General features: G+C 55.4%; 2 protein-coding genes across 3 annotated transcripts in view; both read right to left on the bottom strand.

Annotated features, from left to right (window-relative positions):
* ZNF385C (zinc finger protein 385C) overlaps positions 1 to 1,433 on the bottom strand; it is a 58,880-nt gene extending 57,447 nt beyond the window's left edge. The window contains exon 1 of the mRNA XM_059878543.1: positions 1,349 to 1,433. The gene's annotated coding sequence lies outside the window, so the exon portion shown is untranslated. The remainder of the gene's footprint in view (positions 1 to 1,348) is intronic.
* A 1,688-nt stretch (positions 1,434 to 3,121) lies between these two features.
* DHX58 (DExH-box helicase 58) lies at positions 3,122 to 13,669 on the bottom strand. 2 transcript variants are annotated; one of them, XM_024979856.2, is made up of 13 exons: positions 13,542 to 13,669; positions 13,167 to 13,335; positions 12,751 to 12,952; positions 12,183 to 12,373; positions 11,000 to 11,116; positions 10,279 to 10,405; positions 9,936 to 10,127; positions 8,235 to 8,497; positions 7,195 to 7,344; positions 6,939 to 7,100; positions 5,303 to 5,493; positions 3,996 to 4,092; positions 3,125 to 3,720 (listed from the first exon to the last, which is right to left on the bottom strand). In XM_024979856.2, exons 2-13 carry the CDS (start codon positions 13,332 to 13,334, stop codon positions 3,538 to 3,540), a joined length of 2,043 nt encoding a protein of 680 aa, XP_024835624.1. In that variant the 5' UTR covers position 13,335; positions 13,542 to 13,669; the 3' UTR covers positions 3,125 to 3,537.
* Positions 13,670 to 13,857: the final 188 nt, after the last annotated feature.

Genomic DNA, 13,857 nt, shown 5'->3' on the forward strand with positions numbered 1-13,857 from the left:
ACACTTGTTGAGCCCTCACCAGGCGCCAGGCACTGTGCTAAGCACTCTACGTGCGTGTTCTCATGTAATCCCTGCAGCCACCCTATGAGGTGGGTTCTATTATTATCCCCATTTTACAGATGGGGAAGCGAACTCAGAGGTGAACTAATTCACCCAAGGTCACTCAGTAGATAGAGGTGATAGGGCCCAAGTCTAAGTGACCCCAGAGCTCCCACTCTTTCCACTATAGCCTCCGTTGCCTCCCAGAAGCAGAAAACTGGCACAGAAGCAGAAGGGATGAAGGTCAGATATGAGGAAGAACTTCCGACAATGATGGTGTATGTGGTGAGAGGAGACAATGCAATGGGGAATCTACTCAGACACAGGAAGCCCCCCGCCCCACCTGAGTTGGGTCTTGGTCTGTCTGCTGGCTTGCGATGATCTCTAGAAGGTCCGAGGAGTCCTGGCTGGATCCCAGATGGTAACATCCTGACCTTCCTCCCATTCTATAATCTGGGGTTCTCTGCTCTACCCCGACACAGCACCAACACCCAAAGTCTGACTCTCCTTTGTGACTCAGAGTGCTGAGCACCACATCTGAGCTGACAGCCCAGGACCTCCTTTTCTAGGTTGGCTTCCTTATGGTCCTAGGAGTCAGGACCTGCCTACAGCCCAAATCTTGACACAGACGGTGCAAATGCACCCAGGTCTACCATAAGGCCCACTTCTGCGATCACCTCCACCACCTGACTCTGGGACTTGGACACACAAAACATCTAGTCAGTCCCCAGGCTCTTGGGGTTCCCCGGGTCATCTAGAGCAGCCCCTGTTCCATCGTCCCCCTCTCCCTCACATATCTGTATCCAGGGTGCAAATAAACGATGCAGGTGTGTTTGTGCCGGGCACACCAAAAGACCCAGGCTCCAGCTCAGCTATGCAGCAGCTCTCACCGCATTTTCCCACAGAAGCTGTTTGGGTCACCCCATTACCCCCTAAAGGGAGGATGAAGGAAGCTGCACTGGATGAGGCACGGGGCTCGTTTAGTCAATGAGCCCCGCAGTCCCCACCTTCAACCTGCTCTCCTCCAGGACGTTGCGGGCCTACCGTCCGGCTTTGTCCTTCTCCGTGCCTTGCAGCCTGCCCCAGTGTCAAGGGAAGCCAGCCGGAACCCTCGAAACTTCTCCAGAGTTTAGTCTCACCCTCTACCCACATGCCCAGCATCAGTGCGCAGAGCCAATGGGGGTTCCTCCCAGCCCCTTGAGGCCCCCCAGTTTTGAGTCGAGGGCACATAACAGGTGGAAGGGGCTGCCTTGTTCCCCGCACTGCCCTCGAGGTCCTCAGCGTGAACCGGCCCGCGTCGCGGACTTACCTGCGGGGCAGAGATGAGCCGGCTGCGGCCACCTGCTCTCCACCGCGCTCTGGAGCGCAGCGGCTTCGAGTCGGCCAGGGAGGGGGCGGGGCCCGGGCGGGGGCGGGGCCTGGGGAGCGGCGGCCGCGCCCCTCCCTGAGCCTCCGCAGGGTGGGACCGACTGGTTTATTCAGGTGGGCAGAAAAGGGGGGTGGGGTGTGGGGGGCGGGGAGCATCCGGGCCACTAGGGACGCTCAGGAGCTCTGGCTTTCCTGAAGACTTAGGATGCCTGGGTCCTGAGGACCTCATGAAACGCCCTTCTTCAGGCAGCCTTACCCAGGTGCCCTGGAGGCAGTGGCTCCATGTGAAGACCCCCTCACACAAAGAAGCAAGCCTGGGAACCCCTCCTTATCTGCGTCCCCCCTTCCATTTGAGCTCAGGAAAGCTCTCCCAGCCTGGCAAAGTGGTTGCAAAGCTTTCCCACCTCCTCTAAAGTCAAGGCCCCCCAACCAGGGGTCAGCTCTGTAGGGGACCAGGCCACCGAGGGGACCTTGAGGTGCCCAGGTCATCTTTATCCTCTGTCCATCTCTCTCCCAGCAACATAGCATCTCCGCCTCCCCCAACCCCCCTGCCCTCAATGCCAGCTCAGGTCCCTCAGCTGTCACTGTTTAGCCCTGGAATGATAGGCGTCCGGACTCCGTGCGTCCAGCCACATTCAAGGCCATTGAGCTTAGCACCCCTGGGCCCCTGCCCCGCCTCGTTCTGCCCCCAGTCGCTAATTTTATTGACCTGTAAAAGGCACGTTGCTGACAGGGGAGATCATGACTGAAGGTGAAGTGGGGAGCAGAGGGGCAGAAGCAGCAGTCCCGGGAGGCACAGATGGGACAGGAGAGAGAAGGGTGACTCCTGGAACCAGGGCCAAGGAACGCTGGAGATTAGGAGGAGGAGAGGCCCTAGGAAAGAACAGTACACTCTCTGGGGGAGCAGAGGCCAAAAAGACTGGTACTGGAATGTCAGCCCTCAATCAGACAAGAGGCAGACTGAAGAAAGATGCTGAAGAAGGGAGTGTGCATTATTTCCCATCTATCCTTAGGCAGAAGCAGGGGTGCAGCAGGAGAGAAGGAGGTGGGATGGCAGGAAGGACTGCCATCCTGCTCTCAAATCTCTGCCCTAACCCCCTCCCTTCCTCTTGAAGGTGACTCCTGCCTGCTGGGCCTCTTACTACAGAAATAGCCCTTTCCCTGAAGAATCAACCTAGATCTTTGCCTTTCTTTTTCTTTCTTTCTTGTTAAAATGAGAACAGAAAATTTAGGCCTTTACAACTTCTCCCACCCACCCCATGCCTGCCTGAGCCCTACCCCTCAAAATCCTGGATCTCAGCCTGACCCTAGCCCAGGGAGATGACCTAGGGGTCAGGAGAGGATGGAGAGGGGTCACTGGGGTTTGAGCCTATTATGGGGTGGAAGAGGTGAGAAAGCCTCACATTCTTGATGGCTCTCAAATTTAGACTTTTGATGCTCTGTCCAAATAAAGGTTACATGAGAGCCATAAAGAGAGGTGTTAAAAAAAAAGCTTTTAACATTAGAAATATAGCACAAAGCAGATCAGTGGACAAGGAAGGGGAAGAGAAGATTACAGCGGGAACAAGGAAGTTTTGAGAGTGACTGCAATGTTCATTATCTTGATTGTGGAAGAGTGTACATATGTTAAACTTATCAAATCATACACTACAAATATGTACAGCAATATCAATTATACCTCACACATCTGTTTTTCAAATACCACACATTTTCTACACACGTTTTCCACTTCTTTATTTTTAATTTATGGAGAATCTCAAAAAATAGAAGTGGCCTTGGCAGGGAAGGAATGTTGAAGGGGAACCGTGATGATGCCTAGTCAGGGTGGCCATTCTCCTGCCTCAGGTCTGCCCTACACCCCTCACCCCAGTTCCATCCAGTGTATATGAAGGTGTGTATGTACATATGAGGGGATCTGGGATGAGCTGTGGCTCTCCGGCTGCTTCCTCAGTGTAGGAGTCAAGCCAGCCTGGGAGCCTGGGGTTCCTCTGTGGCTGGTTGGTCAGCCAGTAGTCAGGAACTGGTGACTCCTGTGGGAGGGGCTGGACCCAGGCTTTGCCCAGGAGATGGTGGCTGTTGTGGATTCTTCTGCCCCCTGCAGGTTGTACTGGGCATTGCAGGACAAGTCAGTCAGTCCAGAGAGAGGCCCGCCAGGCCCTCAGCATATTGCACATAGTCAAAGTCAGGCACAGTGAAGGGCACGCGGGACCACTTCTTGGCCCGGACTCGCCCTTGTGGTGTCTCCAGCAGCATACTCCCAACTTTGAGCACTGGCAGCTTCACTGACTTGTAGATTATCTGCAGACCCCAGGCCTGTGGGGAGAGGAGAGAGATGGCCAGGGCTGAGTCTCTGTCCTCAGCTTCTTTTCTCCAGCTGGGGTCCACGCATGCTGGGCCTGTGTCTCCCACCTCAGCCTGAGACACTGTGGTCTCCCTACCATAGTTGGGGAGCTCCCCAGATTGGGAGGTCCTGGGGCAGGGTGGTCTCCTCCCTCCCAGTAAGGGCACCTGATAGCAGAGACTGGGCCCCCTCTCTCAGACTGAGGACTTCTCAAGACTAGAGCGAGGGCCACGGCCCCAGCACTTACCTCCCCGCAGTTCCGGCAGCTAATGGCACCCCCGGGCCTCCAGTCCTTGAAACTTCTGTTGATGTCCACAGGCTGCTTTGAGATGTTGTAGTAGATCCTGGAAAGGAATGGGGGTGGCCACAGCCCTCACAGACCCCACTTCCCACCCCAACCCCAGGTCTCATGCCCTCCTGCCTGCAGAACCTCCTCCTGGGCCTTGGGCCTTTCTGCCTGTCAAGAGGCACAGAGACTTCCCAGGGCTGGGAAACCCTGTCTTCCTTATGCTCTGCCTATGCTGCCTCCCTGGCATCCTCTTCTGCCCAAGTTCAGGCCTCAGCACCTGGATGATTTTAACAGTCTCCCAACAGCTCTCCCTGACCCATCCTTCCATCCCATTCCATCCTTCTTCTCAACCCCATGTCATCCTGCCACCCACCATCAGAGTGATCCTCTAAAAATGTACATCTGACCCTGCCATGCCCTTGCTCAAAAATCCCTCCCAGACTCCTCACTGCCTACAGGACAAAGGCTAAACTTTCAGGTCCAACCTTCAAGGTCCTCCACGGGCCAGTCTGTGTTCTTCCAGAATCTCTTCCTTCACCACCTCTTCCACTTATGTCAATCACAATTACTCCCATTGCATCGCCCTAACCTCCACACACACTCCAACCCAGTGCCTTTTTCAAGGTAAGATGTGGTAGAAATGCTACCTCCTCAAGAAACTGTGATCTGTGGCCTGGCACACAGCAGGTGCCTAATAAATAATGAGTGGATGGAGGATAGGGGAAGGTCACCCTCTAAGGTAGAAGACAAGGGGATGGCTTGGGGACAATTAGCCCCCTTCATGTCTTCAAAGTTGGAGAAGGAAATGGCAACCCACTCCAGCGTTCTTGCCTGGAGAATGCCATGGATGGAGAAGCCTGGTAGGCTGCAGTCCATGGGGTCGCACAGAGTCGGACACGACTGAAGCGACTTAGCATAGCATAGCATTAGCATGTCTTCAAAGTAGGTAGGACCAAGGGGCCAGTTTGTGGCCTCTCAGCATTTGGCATCCTGAATTCCAGCTCTTGCTCGACCACACAGTGGCTGTAGGGACTCGGGCAAGTCACTTAGCTTCTCTGGGCCTCTGTTTCCTCACCTGTAAAATGGGGTAATAAGACCTGTCTAATCAGACTATTGTGAAAATGCGTACTTGGTAGTTGTTAAAATGCTCTTTAGCCTCCCAAACTCTCAAAGCACTGTCTGGATGGGAGGGATTCTTCATCCCCCATTATGCCCCTTCCTCTTTCCCCTCTTCCCATCCCGACATCCCCTTCCACAATTCTCACGAGAAGTTGGGGTTCACATTGACGTGGTGGGTACCCTCCACCTTCCGTAGGTCACTCCCGTAGCCCACGGACACCATGCAGTTGATGCAGAGGAGCTGCACCTGCTCCGCCAGGAACTTGCGCTGCCGACTCTCTCGCTGGGCTGCCTGGACTGCCCGCTTGACCAACGCTGCCCGCTGCAGATCCCGGATCTGAGATGGGAGTGGACACTGGGCATGGCTGAGACCGGAGAGACCTGACCCCAGGAATGCTTTCAGGGGGCAAAGGGTTCCCAAAGACCTCAGATCATCAGCAGCCAGAAGGGACTTCTTCAACCATTCCTGGAGCTGTTAGAAGCAGCTCTGTGGCAAAAAATATGGGGGTGGGGACAACTATGGGAGGGAAGCAAGCTTTCTTGCTGAATATTTACCCCTACTTTGGAGGATTTTCTGCAAAGCGGCTTCACTTAATCTAACATGTGCTTAATCGCTCAGTTGTGTCCAACTCTTTGTGACCTCATGGACTGTAGCCCACCAGGGTCCTCTGTCCATGGGTATTCTCCAGGCAAGAATACTGGAGTGGGTTGCCATGCCCTCCTCCAGGGGATCTTCCCAACCCAGGAATTGAACCAGGGTCTCCTGTATTGCAGGCGATTCTTTACTAGCTGAGCTACCAGGGAATCTAACATGGGACATCATGAATAACTGCAGGGAGATCCAACCAGTCCATTCTGAAGGAGATCAGCCCTGGGATTTCTTTGGAAGGAATGATGCTAAAGCTGAAACTCCAGTACTTTGGCCACCTCATGCGAAGAGTTGACTCATTGGAAAAGACTCTGATGCTGGGAGGGATTGGGGGCAGGAGGAGAAGGGGACAAAAGAGGATGAGATGGCTGGATGGCATCACTGACTCGATGGACGTGAGTTTGAGTGAACTCCGGGAGTTGATGATGGACAGGGAGGCCTGGCGTGCTGCGATTCATGGGGTCGCAAAGAGTCGGACATGACTGAGCGACGGGACTGAACTGAACAGAATAAACGGGGACCATCCTGAACAAGCCTGGATATTGGTGACCCTACCTCAGGGGAACTCATTTCAGTCCTGGTTCTGGGCTTATTTTGTGGATGTGTCTATTTGTTTCCCCCTTTCTAGTTCCAGAAGGGAGTCCCCTGGTGACTCAGACAATAAAGAATCTGCCTGTAATGCAGGAGACCTGGGTCAGGAGGATCCCCTGGAGAAGGGAAAGGCTATCCACTCCAGTGTTCTTGCCTGGAGAACATCATGCACAGAGATGTCTGGCGGACTACAGTCGATAGGGTCACAAGAATCGGACACAACTGGGCAACTACACTCCCACGCTCCACTACACTGGTTCCAGAAGGGCTGTAAGGCGGCTCTCACAGATAGACGGAGTATTTGGTGATAAGGGTAAATTCAAAGCCCTGGATAAGGCCTGCTCCCAAGGCATTTTGGAGAACAGCCACTGCCTTCCCTGGCAGCCCTACCCCCAGCCTCCAGCCTCTACCTTTCCCAGGTGGGCCAGGTTAGCCCCCAGAGGAAGGGGGACCCAGGGAGTGTATGTGTGAGTAGTCAGAGACCTTCCAGGCAGAGCGCCCTCAGCCTCTTTCCCCTCAGGGTACTCAGGCTGCCCACAAACCTTGGCCTGGTACTTGGCCTGGTCCATCGCCTGCACAGCAGCCACTGCCCGTTTCATCAGCGTTTCCAGAGCCTCATTCGTCAGCTCCCGCTGCAGCTCCCGACTGCCTTGGGCTGCCACAAATGAGTATACGCTTTGGCTGGCCCGGGCCCGGCCCCTTGCCTGGGGAAAGAGAAAACAGAGGAACCTAAGTGGGGCTGGGGTCCCACACACAGCATCCTTTGAGGGCTGGTTGGGGGAGGGCTGCTTTGAGCACCTGGACCATGGAGATCTCATTGGTCAGGAGCCCATAGCGCACCACCACATTGCACTGGGGGATGTCCAGCCCCTCCTCTGCCACACTTGTGGCCACCAGGAGGTTCAGGGTACCAGTCCGGAACTTCTGGATTACTTCTTGCTGGTCCCGCTGGGATGGTGGGGTGGGGGAAGAGAAAGAAGATGGTAAATGATGTAGGTTCAGTCCAACCATCCTGCTAGCTCAGCCTCTCCTGGTTTGGCCCTTTTACTCACAACTTTGGTCCCTTTCCTGAGGAACTTTGAATTCCCACTTCGATCTTCAAGTACCCTCCAGGATCTTGCTCATCTTCCCAGGTAACCATCTAAACTCTGTCTCCCTTCAGTTCAGTCACTCAGTCATGTCCAACTTTTTGCCACCCCATGGACTGCAGCACGCCAGGCCTCCCTGTCCATCACCAACTCCCAGAGCTTGCTCAAACTCATGTCCATTGAGTCAGTGATGCCATCCAACCATCTCATTCTCTGTTGTCTCCCACCTTCTCCCACCTGCAGTCTTTCCCAGCATCAGTGTCTTTGCAAATGAGTCAGTTCTTCACATCAGGTGGCCACAGTATTGGAGTTTCAGCTTCAACATCAGTCCTTCCAATGAATATTCAGGACTGATTTCCTTTAGGATGGACCATCTCCCTTAGGAGTCCCCAAAGGTCCCTGCCCCTCTACTCTAGGAGCTCTCAGGACCTATTCTTTTCATGCAAGGGATCCCAGGCCCCTGACTCTCTGTTCTGAGGACATCACTCGCCTGTCCCCATAGATTCCCCAAGCCTCTGCATCTCTTCCCCCAGAGACCTCCAGACTTGGGGAACCTTCAGCACTAGGGAACTCAGGGTCTCTGTCTCTGCCCCAGCTCTCTGCCCTCCCCCTAGAGATAATCAGTCCCCCATTGCTCGGTGAAGACTCTGTCCCCTTCTTTTCTCCTCTAGGGAACTCCCCCACCCTCAGCTCCTCCCCTATGTGAACAAAGGATTCTGCACTGTAAGCCCCTAACCCAAGAGCCCACACCTGTGTCATCTGGATCATCTGAGTCTTCTGGCTGTTGTTCCCAGCCCCAGTCAACACCTGGGGCCGGATGTCCACTGTCTGCAGGCCTGGCTGCTGCTGGAGCCACAGCAGGAGGGAGTGAGCGCTCTGGCGGGTTCGGGTGAAGATGATGCCCCGGGGGCTATCAGGGCTCCTGAACTGCCTCTGCAGGATCGCTTCCAGCACCTCCAGTTTCGGGTTCTCCGGGCCGCTAGTTGCCAGACGGGCCAGCTCATTCTTGTGGTCTGCCAGAAAAGCCCAAAACAGAGGCCTGGAGGTGGGCAAGGCATGGCTAGGGTGGGGGATTCATAGGGATAACATTACAGGAGTATGGGGTCGGGTGGGGAGGGGTGCCTGAGGATATATGAAAAAGTGAAAGTGAAGTCGCTCAGTTGTGTCCGACTCTTTGCGACCCCATGGATGGTAACCTACTAGGCTCCGCGGTCCATGGGATTTTCCAGGCAAGAATTCTAGAGTGGGCTGCCATTTCCTTCTCCAGGGGATCTTCCCAACGCAGGGATTGAACCCGGGTCTCCTGCATTGCAGACAGACGCTTTACTGTCTGAGCCACTAGGGAAGCCCTGAGGATATATGCTCCTGCCTAATTCCCCTGAACAGCACCAAAAGCACATTTAAGGATACCCTCTGCCTGCCCTGGTGGCTGCCCTGATGGCTCAGACAGTAAAGAATCTGCCTGCAATGCAGGCGACCCAGGTTCGATCCATGGGTCAGGAAGATCCCCTGAGGAAGGGAATGGCAACCTACTCCAGTATTCTTGCCTGGAGAATCCTATGGACAAAGGAGCCTGGCGGGCTACAGTCCATGGGGTCGCAAAGAGTTGGACACGACACTACAGAGCGACCACGCTCAGTAACCAATCTGGAGTCTCAGCAGAACCGGGGCTGGCCTCCAGCTCAGTTCTTTCCTCGTCACCCTGGCTTCTCTCTGCCTGCCCAGGCTTGAGGGCTGCCAGCCTTACATCAGGGGCTTACAGTGCAGAATCCTTTGTTCACATACCTCATCCAGCACCCCTCTTCAGCCCAGCTACCCAGATGCCCCTGAATCTTTTCATGCTAATCTTTGCTCCCTGGGATTGACTCAACCTCAGGTCTTTTCAGAAGGATCCTTGCCTTCCAGCTTGTGCTGAGGCCTCGTCTAGTCTTACATTTTGCCCTCTGACCACCTCACTTTCCCAGTTTAAAGGTACCACACATCCCAAACTTTTCAAGGACAGTTCCCAATTAAATGGTTTTTTAAAAAAATATTTGTCATAAACATGAATTAGTTTTTACACCCACTCAAACCTTCACAAACGAGGGCATATTACCTTTTATCATATCCTCGACCTTGGCTTTGGGTTAGAAAATTAGGGCCCCGGTACCCTCATTAGCTTCCCTGGTGGCTCAAACGGTAAAGTGTCTGCCTGTACTGCGGGAGACCCAGGTTCGATTCCTAGGTTGGGAAGATCCGCTGGAGAAGGAAATGGCAATCCACTCCAGCACTCTTGCCTGGAAAATCCCATGGATGGAGGAGCCTGATAGGCTGCAGTCCATGGGGTCGCAAAGAGTCGGACACGACTGAGCAACTTCACTTTCACTTTCACCCTCATTAGCACTTCTCCCACCCATGGTGGGACCTGTGCCCTGACTGGCCTCTGACCTCTAGTTCAGCTGCGAGCCTCACCATCAAACAGCGCCAGCAGCCAGCGCTCGGCATGCAGGATCTGGGTCTTAGTGGTGCGCTCCCTGTTGTAGAAATCCCGCAGCGTGTTGAGGGCATCCACCGCGCGGACCGTGTCGTGGATCAGCAGCGCGTCGTTGTACCGACGCAGATGAAGCGCGTACACCCGCTGCTCCAGGAGCCCAGCCTCAGCCGCTGCAGGAGGGTTGGGTGCATAGGATCTGAGTGGCCACGCCCCTCCAGGGTCAACGTCCGCCTAGACTCCACCCCCCGAAAGGCTCCGCCCAGGCTGGCCCCACCCCGGATCGCCCCACCTCCCAGCCCTCCCCTAGGGCGCCCCCCTCACCATCCTGGCTCAGTTCCACCACTTGCTGCTCATAGGTCTGCGTCCCGAAGTCCCGTCTCAACTTGGGCATCTCCAGGTGATCGTGGATTTGGTCCATGAGCTTCTTCAGCATGTCCCCAAAGGGGTCCTGGGCGAGAAGAGTGAGGGTATGAGGGGATTTCCAAACACACAGAGGGAATGGGCACCTAGTGGGGAAGCTGATCTCTGGGTGAAGCTGCATTGCTACTGCCGGCATATCAGAGCTGGAGAGGAGCCAGCCCCAGAGGGAGGCCGGCTGGAGTGTGGAGGAGTCCTGGTTGGAGGCAGGAGTCAGGGTCCTGCAGCCCGCTCCTGCTCTGTCTGTACCCCTGACCTCTGGCTTGAGCACAGTCATGTCTGTCTAGTCCTGTCCAGCCCCATCAGAGCAGACACCAGACAGTGTCTGCACTGCATGAGCGAGCTTGGAACAGCCTCAGGACAAAGCGCCCACCGGCTTTACAGTTTGCAGACTGTGCCCAGGGTGTTGAGAGATTCCCCCACGGTGGCATCTGAGTCTAAACAAACAGCAGGCTGAGGACATGGGCTGTATCTGCCCCATTTCATGGAAAGGAGAAATGGAGGTTGAGACAAAAGCAAATAACCTGGAACCATATAGCTGGTGAGGGTGGAGTCAGAGCTCAACCCCAGGTGCCCTAACTTGACACCAGACCCCACCCCCGGCCCCGGCCTTCCCTCCACGTACCTGGGTGCGCCTGTGGCAGAGGTCATACTGTTTGCAGGGCTGGTGGCTGTGCTCCTGCAGCTGGGGGGAATGGTCCTTGGGTGACATGATGCACCATGTGTCCAGGTTGGCACAGAGCTGGGGCAACAGAGAGGGGTTCATTGGAATGGGCGGGGGGGGGGGGTTGTGGGGACAATGGGCAGAGCTTTGGGGCAGGGTGGGCTGAGGCAGGGCCATCAGGAATGGGGATTCATGTATTCAACCAATATCTTGTGGACTGCCATGGTGGTCCAGTGATTAAGAACGCACTAGCCAATGCAACGTACTTGGGTTCCATCCCTGGTCCGGGAAGACTCCACGTCTCAGGGCAACTGAACCCTTGCACCACAACTACTCAGCCTGCGCTCTAGAGCCCAAGAGCCACAACTACTGAACCCACGAACCTAGAGCCTGTGCCCTGCAAAAAGAGAAGCCACTGCAATGAGAAGTCAGAATACCACACTAAGAGTTGCCCCCACTCTCTGCATCAGGAGGAAGCCTGTGCACAGCAAGGAAGACCCAATGCAGCCAAAAATAAATAAGTACATTTTAAAAACAAAACAACAACAAAAACAAATAGCTATTGCCCCTGCTGTACGCCCAGTGCTGTTCTAGTTCCTGGGGATATAGAGCTTCTTACACTGGACTTGGGGAGACAGATGATAAACAAGTAAAGAGTAACAGAATGAGGGTATTTCAAGTCGTGTTAACTAGCTCTGAAAAAAATCAAATTGGTATGGAACAGTGCAGTGATGATCAGGGAAAACTCTGAAGAGGTGACATTTAAGCTGTTCCCTGAACGATGAGAAAGAACCGACAGGTGAAATCCAGGATAAAGACACTCAGGGCAGACGAAGTGGCAGATGCCAAAGGTCCTGAGATGAGGACACGCCTGACATGCTCACGATACAGAAAGAAGGTCAGAATAGTGGGAGTTGGGCGGGGGCGGCAGGGAGAAGAAGGTGCAGGAAATGAAGGTCGGAGGTAGGCAGGGTTCGAACATGAGGGACTTTATAAGCCAGAGTGGACTTGGGAGATTATTCTAAGCGTGAGGCTAGCACTTAGGTGGGGAAGGGGCCCCAACCCTCCCCGCCAGGGGCAGCCTGGGGAGAGCTGATGGGCATGGTTTAGGGCAGGGTGGATGGGTCACAGGGGCCAAGCTGACCTGCAGGACGTGGTCAATGGCCCCCTCGAGCGTGGAGGCACCGCCAGTGCCTGGGGAGGCGGTGAGACCCAGCACCTGCGGCAGCGGCCGGGTCCTCTGGAGTTTAAGCTCCAGGTATTGGCTCAGGATGATGTTGTAGACGGTGTCTTTGTGCGTGTGGTGACACTCATCCACCACCAGCAGCGAGAAGGCTGGGGGCGCACAAGGGAAGGTTATGACCTGAGTTTGCACAGCCCTTCTTCCCATAAGCTTTGTTTCACGCAGTCCTCACAGCTCATCTGAGAATCCCTCCCCCCTCCACAGCCTGCACCTGGACCCAAGAGAACGGGCCAGGTGGGGACAATTTACCTCCATCTTACAGATTAGTAAACTAAGGCTCAGCTGGGGCGAGCGACCTGCCCGGGATCCTGCACTCTAGCTAGATCTGTTTCTACTGGGGTGTATGCTGGGGTTTGATGAATGGGGAATTCCTCATTCTATAAAGTGTTCCTTTACTACAATAGGAGCCCTGGGGTTCCCGAGGCAGGGTGCCTCGGGCGCACCCTCTCCCCCTGCCCACAGCGCTCACCATTGAGCTCCACATGCTCCTCCTCTTCCGGGCTGGCCAGTGCCTTCTGCAGCAGCTCAGCCGTGCAGATGAGCAGGTCGTGCCTCCGGGCCACGTGGCCAAAGCCAGCTCGTGGCCCCATGTCCCCGCTCAGGGTTGTGATGGTCCAGCGTCTTTCCAGCATGCGGCTGAACTCCTCACAATGCTGGGTCACCAGGTGCACCTGGGGGTGGAGAGTGAGACGGGAGAGGAAGCTAGATGAGGGTCTGGGGGATGGGGGTGGAGCCAGGTGAACCCCTCGGCACATAGCTGGCTTCTGGAGTGGGTGAAGAGACAGGGAAACTGAGATAGTCACAGCCACTTTGGAGTTCTGGAGGCTCCTGAGAGGTTACCTGAGGAATTGAGAAACCACAGTGTGGGGAGGGCAGGACACTCACCCTGTTGACCAATACAACCACCTTGGCTCCGTCCACGGTCTCTAAATGCCTCCTGGCCACATAAGCAGCTGCCCTGGTCTTCCCAGAGCCCGTGGGCAGCCATATGATGATATTCTTCCCCTCCAGGGCGGGCATGATCACCTCCCACTGGTAGGGTCGCAGCTCCATTCTGGAAATGGCAGGGAGCTCAGACCCGAAGATCCTTTTGGCTCCCTCCCAGGCCCAGCCCCTGTCAGAGCCACTCCCCCTTCCTGGCTAGCTCCATCTGGTTTGGGGAGCTCCTAGTGCAGGGCGGAGGGCGGGGGGGTGAGGTGGGGTGGGTGGGAACTCCTTCCCACTTGAGGGAGAAGGGGGCAGGGCAACGTTGGGACTTACCCGGAACCTGAGGGGGGTAGGAGCAAACCAAGCCAGCCCCGGCTATGCTGACAGGGTCTGTCTCGGCTGCAGCTTTGCCCGCTCAGCCCAAATGCTGCTGGGCTCTGCAGAGAAGGAAATGGAAACTGAAACTGAGGGGAGGAGCCAGCCCAGCAAACATCAACCTAGGAATCTCCCTGCCACGCCCTTCAGAAAAATAAATCCTGTGCTTCTGGGGGCCGGGGGTTGGGGGGTGGTGCGGGGTGAGAGTGGGCAGTGAGGGGAAGAGAAATGCTGCTGACCACATGGGACAGCAGCCTGGGTCCTGCTCAGCCCC

This window comes from Bos taurus, chromosome 19 (assembly GCF_002263795.3).
Source record: "Bos taurus isolate L1 Dominette 01449 registration number 42190680 breed Hereford chromosome 19, ARS-UCD2.0, whole genome shotgun sequence".
In the NCBI taxonomy this organism is placed as follows: domain Eukaryota; kingdom Metazoa; phylum Chordata; class Mammalia; order Artiodactyla; family Bovidae; genus Bos; species Bos taurus.